At 41.5% G+C, this 6487-nt stretch overlaps 1 protein-coding gene across 1 annotated transcript; it reads right to left on the bottom strand.

The window, feature by feature from the left end:
* Positions 1-754: 754 nt before the first annotated feature.
* On the bottom strand, positions 755-1737 carry LOC311037377 (myosin light chain 4). The gene has a single exon (XM_084046514.1). It carries the CDS (start codon positions 1669-1671, stop codon positions 1060-1062), a length of 612 nt encoding a protein of 203 aa, XP_083902640.1. The 5' UTR covers positions 1672-1737; the 3' UTR covers positions 755-1059.
* Between the last annotated feature and the right edge of the window lie 4750 nt (positions 1738-6487).

The raw sequence follows: 6487 nt of genomic DNA, 5'->3' as shown, positions 1-6487 counted from the left end.
ACGAGCGAGCGTGCGCGTGCGTGCGTGCGTGCTTTCGATACTAGAATGCAAGCCCCTAGGGTGTGGGTATATTACTCGATCAGTAGCAGCTGCCTGCAACCACAACAATGACCACTCTTTTAAACACTCCTTTGATACCAGGGGGCCCCCAGATATTATATGTCAACGCTGCTGTCCCTCTAACAACCCCACTGATGCATCTGCATGTTGCTCTCCGTGTAAAAATAGAATCAATCCCCCCCGTCCACAGTCAAGACGATATGATACATTGCCCTCATCGAATAAAGTATAATTCATGTGCAAATCTGTATTGACATGATCTGACATACTGTATCAATTAATCCAACATAAACACCCTGTTTATTTCTGTTCATGGTGATACTATTATACACTATTAGATATAAATTAGCTACTGGACATTATTATATCGGTTTTGCAATTGTCTCTGGAAATAAGATCTAACCACTGTGTCTACCTGGTGCCCCTATTTTTGGCCATTTAAATAAATACATGACTACTACTACTACTACTACTACTGCTAGTATTACTACTTACTAATACTACTACTAATATATAATAAGTATTATAATAATAAATAATGCTAAAATAATAGAAAAAAAACAGAAATTCAAACTCCAAATTCAGAAATATAGCAGATCTACAAGGTCTTGTTTGTAGACCTGCTATTTTTATGCTTTTTGAAGATAGGCCTTTTATGTACTCTGAAAATAATAACAATATGAGGCAGTTTTCAATAACATTGTTTTATTCATGACACATTCATGTTCTCATTGCCACTTAATTTCCACAATAGACATTGTTCTTTCAAGGGAAACAGTCAGAGGTCTTATGATTTACATGCTTTCCCCGTCCTGTCATGTGCTTTTTAAAGAGAACGTTTTGCAATGAACACAGTAAAAATCCTCAGTGTTAATTCATCCATTTGTAACTTAAATCAACGCAGATGATTTGACGGTGTAGGGAGAGACGCTCACCTCTAAAGGAAAAAAAGAGGAGAACATAGAATAAAGAATCAGTCCCTCTGGTCAAATGTCCAATTTACCCAGAGAGGATGTGCTTGACAAAGGAGGTGTAGTTGATGCAGCCGTTGGCGTCCTCCTGTCCAGCCATCAACCTGTCCACCTCGTCCTCTGTCATCCTCTCCCCCAGGGTGGCCAATACGTGACGCAACTCTGCCCCCATGATGGTGCCGTTGCCCTCCTTATCAAAGACCCTGAGCCCCTCTACAAAGTCTTCAAAGTTGCCTTGGTCCTTGGCACGGGAGATATGCTGCAGCATGGGCAGGAAGGTCTCAAAATCCACCAGCTTTGAGTTCATTTCCTCTGGCCTTGGCTTACCCAGCACTTTCAGCACATCGGCGTTGGTGGGGTTCTGGCCCAGAGCCCGCATCACGTCCCCGCACTGGGCGAACGTGATCTTCATTTCCCCAGTTGGTGTGCGGTCGAACAGAGTAAAGGCCTCCTTAAATTCCTCAATCTGGTCAGCGGTGTACTCGATAGTGATGTTCTTGGGGTCAAAGTCGGGCTCTTTGGGGACCTCTGGCTCAGGCTCCGGGGTTGGCGCGGGCTTAGCAGCCGGAGCCGCTGCATCCTTCTTAGGCTCTGGTTTTTTGGGCTCAGGTTTTTTGGGTTCAACCTTTTTGGGGGGCATGTTGCGTAGGGATCCCAAGGCGAACCTGCCAAGGAGTGACTGAGAGACAGGAGGGATCGTAGGTGATTCCTATAAGCACACATCACCGTGGCCTGTACTTAAGCTTTTATATGTAGTTAGTTAGGGGAGGGGAGATGGAAACGGATAAACATGTCTAGAGGCTTACTATAAAAGGAAGAAACCTGAAATAGAACCCGCTCTCAGTGATGTCACCATGAGGTATTGTTCTCAGCTGCTATCATCTAGCCGACAGGGCTATTACTGTCATTAGCGAGAGTCCGGCTGCATTAGTTCAAAAATGTTCTGTCTGTCGCACTGATGGACAAAGGGATCAGGGCGCAGCCAATGCATCAGTGCATGAGAGAGACTGACAAAAATAGCTGTGTCTATTGAATATAGAAAATCTGTGAATCACGGATTTAAAGAAAATTGCTTTGAACAGACTTTTACTCCGTGACGTTGTTTTGACTAATGGCCAAGAAGAAATGCTCATATTCTTTTTTTAAGTAAAAGTACCAACACCACAATGTAGAAAGAAGATACTTACAGTACCAACCATAATGTATGTGCTGCTGGGTAGCTTAACCTATAATAATACATCATAATTTATCAGTCAATGTGAGCTTTGTAATAATCTAAATCTGCAAAGTAACTAGCAACTAAAGTTCTCAAATAGTGGAGGGGGAAAAAAAGTTCAATATTTGCCTATGAGATATAGTGGAGTAGCTTAAAACATTTAAATACTGAAGTGAAATAAAGTAAAGTATCATACTCTTGATGACAAGTATGAGTCTATTTGCAGTATGACAGTATGAAAAAAAATGGGGTGGATGGAAACTTAACCATGTAAGCTCTGATATATTGTGTTGAACAATAGAGAACATAACCAATCTACAAGCTCAATTGTAGATCGGCTATGTTGCCCACATGCTCTGTGACTGGTTCGTCGACCTAACCAATGAAACCCTATAGACTTAGTTAACTGGATTCCCAAGGACTCCATACTTGGCCCCCCTCATGTTTTCGCTCTACACCAAATATCTCTGCCGAAAATAGCTGATCTACAAGCTCAGTTCTAACGTTGAGATCTGCTATTTTCACCGAATGTTAGTCAATGTTAATTGAAGTGGATGGAGAATATAATGATGTGCGCGTGCGCAAGTGTGTGTGTGCGTCTTTCTGTATATTTCCACCTTTTCAGGGTTACAAGGTAACATGATAAATACAGTAGATCTGTCCACCCTATAAATATATGATATGGCCCTTGGCTTTGCACACATGACTGCAATAATGCCCTTAGTATATTGAAAGATGATAAATTAATCAAAGAAAAATCAATTTCATTTGTGCAAGTGAGGGCATGTACACTATAAGATGTGCCATACTGTGACATAATTCTAATCTATCAAGGCTACTTTCATTTTACAAACACAATGTCATTTATCATCTCAGTTGAGAGTGGCCAAAGCCTGCCATGGTATGATCGCATTTGCTTTCCTCTGTTAGCCATGCCAGACCTCTCAATCCTTCATTGTTGAGTATGGACTCCTTCCACTGTGTGTGTGTGTGTGTGTGTGTGTGTGTGTGTGTGTGTGTGTGTGTGTGTGTGTGTGTGTGTGTGTGTGTGTGTGTGTGTGTGTGTGTGTGTGTGTGTCTGTGTCTGTGTCTGTGTGTGTGTGTGTGTGTGTGTGTGTGTGTGTGTGTGCGTGCGTGCGTGCGTGCGTGCGTGCGTGCGTGCGTGCGTGCGTGCGTGCGTGCGTGCGTGCGCATGCATCGTGTTAAAGCAGAAAAAATCTTCCTGTCTTTTTTGTCTGCTGGTTTGTATGCATGATTGAGAGAAGATGAAACCTACATGTCAAATCAAATTGATCAATGTGACAAAGGAATAATACACAATAACTAAACAGCTTCACCCTTCATGGCCATCTTTGAATGAAAAAAAGAAAAAGAAAAGCTGAACATGTCTGTGCGTCATACCTCATTTGCTAACCTGTTCACTTGAATGAGTTACATTTACTATAATGATCACTTTCATTTCTCCCACCAATAGTTTCAAATTAACATTAATCCAAATATGACAATCAAGTCCGCTCTCACAAGAGTGCCCCCTCTGCCAAGAGCAATTTGCAATTCTCATACTCAAGGTAACCTCAAGGTTAATCAATAGAGTGCTATTGCATGGATTGAGCAGTCAATTATTGCTTCCTAGATCTGCAGCATTCATCTCAGAAGTCACACAAGCACTCCTTCCACTGACCTCCAAGGCCCTCTCCTAAGCACTGTCCACTGCCTCAATGCACAGACAAGATCTTTAATTCATAGCTCCAGGAACCATGCGTAATGTGGTTGGCTATTACTTCCAAAAATATCTTAATTCATGTTTTGTGATGAGAAACCGTCTAAAGAGCTATTCCAGTCGGAAAAGTCAATAATCTCAGGTCCATACTTGTGTTCTTCATTGAATGTCTATATATTCCCTCTTAATACATTACATTGCTTTTCATTCATACTTGAAACACAATATTGATATAGTTATCGTGTTTGTACAGAATTACAGGTCATATCCCATAATGACTTATACGATTTGGGTTCATCATCATATTGATGATGTCATATTATAGCATGCAAGAAAAGAGGTAGAGCCTGCACCCCATTTTTCAGGTAAAGGATTTTCTTTGTTAACAACGTTTCAATCTCACAGGATCTTCATCAGGTCAGTCAGTATAGACATATTATGTAGACATATTAAGCACCAGATATACAAAATCCAATTGGATTGTGTATATATGGTACTTAAAGGCATTGTAGGGAACATTAAGCCTAAATTTAAAAAATATTTATATATATATTTTTTGCATTTTTTCCCCTCTATCAGCCACTATATAATGATGCTGGGGTGTTTTCCTGCATTGAAACACAGTACTCTTTCTGAAAACCGTATTTTCACTGCATTGTTTATGTTTGTGCAGTTCGTTTCCCGGCCACCAGGGGGTGATGCCTCCATAGACTTCCATAGACTTCCTTACGTCCCGGACAAACATAACAACAACAACAACAATAGGGAAAATAGGGTTTTCAGAAAGAGGCCTGTGTTTCAATGCAGGAAAACACCCCAGCATCATTATATAGTGGCTGATAGAGGGGAGAAAATGCAAAAACAAAATATATAAATATTTTTTAAATTTAGAATTAATGTTTCCTACAATGCCTTTAATACTGTATGCTAAAACTTGTATTGTGTATTATGTCAAAGGTGATGAGTCTCACCTGCTGTTTGTGGGGGTGTCACACGGTGGGGGAGGTACACAATTTGGGGGACAAGGGTTAAAAATGATGGAACAGGTGTGCATCTGATCTTTTATACTGACCCGATGAAGATCCTGTGAGATCGAAACGCAAATAATAAAGTAAATCCTTTACCTGGAAAATGGTGTGCGGGCTCTACCTCTTTTCATATTAGTTTCATTGGCTCAGCACCCACCGTCAATGTGTGTGTAAATAAGTATGCTTTGATATTATAGCATGCAACCATAGACATTCAGAATACTTCCAAACTAGCTAAAACAATGTAACCATAAATATGAATGTATACACTAGATATTCTTGTACTACTGATAATATCCCTATAGAAAGATATTCCCTTATTCAGTTCCAGCAAGGGATTCTTTCATCATTTGCCTTTACAACGTGCGTGCGTGCACACGCACATAAATGTGTGTGTGTGTGTGTGTGTGTGTGTGTGTGTGTGTGTGTGTGTGTGTGTGTGTGTGTGTGTGTGTGTGTGTGTGTGTGTGTGTGTGTGTGTGTGTGTGTGTGTGTGTGTGTGTGTGAAAACTGACCAGGCGAAGAGCGGGTGAGCAGGGACTGTGAGAGCCCTTAAGCCAGGAGATAAGGCTGGGAATGGGGGCAGACAGACTGGTGGTCTGATGTGGTGGTCTGGACAATACTAGCTGGGAGCAGCTGGGAGATTGATGGGTAGGGTTAGGAGGGAGGGGTCGTGGAGTTGGAGGTTAGCATTGCTGTTGATATGTCTGACATTCCACAGGGGGAAGCTACGCGTGTGTGCGTGTGTGTGTGTGTGTGTGTGTGTGTGTGTGTGTGTGTATGTGTGTGTGTGTGTGTGTGTGTGTGTGTGTGTGTGTGTGTGTGTGTGTGTGTGTGTGTGTGTGTGTGTGTGTGTGTGTGTGTGTGTGTGTGTGTGTGTGTGTGTGTGTGTGTGTGTGAGAGAGAGAAAGAGTGAGTGTATGTCTGAAAAGAAGTCCAGTCTAATAAAACAGAATGATTGAGGGAGCTGAGATCACATTCTTCCTGTGGCCCTGACTGGGTGTGACGCAGACAGCAAAGATCCGGTGGTTTGTTATAAGCACTTAAGTCCTATTATATACTTTAGTCATAGAATGGCGTCACACGGCAAAAACAGCCAATCTAAAAGGGCATAACACGTTGCATTGTTATGCATTGTGAGCTTGTAGATCATGAAAATGTTCGCGATTTTCATCAATAATTACATGCCCAAAATGGTGATGTAACGTTGAAAGTGACTAACTGGATGATTCAGAATGGAAGCAGACCAGACCTCATTCATTCTTCAAGGACTAAGGAGTCCTCTTCAGTATGCTGTGAACATAATTCTACTCATCTCATTTGTGAGCAGCTGCAGGATGCGCTATGACTAATGCAAAAAAGAAAAAAGAAAAAAAGGAAATGCAGACAAATTCACCATATTACAGTTCATGCACCAGATTTGTTAAAAACAAAGTGTCACGTCCTGAATAATCGGAACTGCATTCCATGTCTACAGCTAAATGATCAGGAG

Source organism: Gymnoscopelus microlampas (genome assembly GCF_963454915.1).
Source record: "Gymnoscopelus microlampas genome assembly, chromosome: 21".
Classification (NCBI taxonomy): Eukaryota; Metazoa; Chordata; class Actinopteri; order Myctophiformes; family Myctophidae; genus Gymnoscopelus; species Gymnoscopelus microlampas.
Note: the sequence above shows the minus strand (reverse complement) of the source record. Positions and strands in the feature narration are given on the sequence as shown.

Excerpts from the sequence above, each read along its gene's own strand:
- LOC311037377 (XM_084046514.1), bottom strand. The coding sequence starts at position 1,671 with ATGCCCCCCAAAAAGGTTGAACCCAAAAAACCTGAGCCCAAAAAACCA.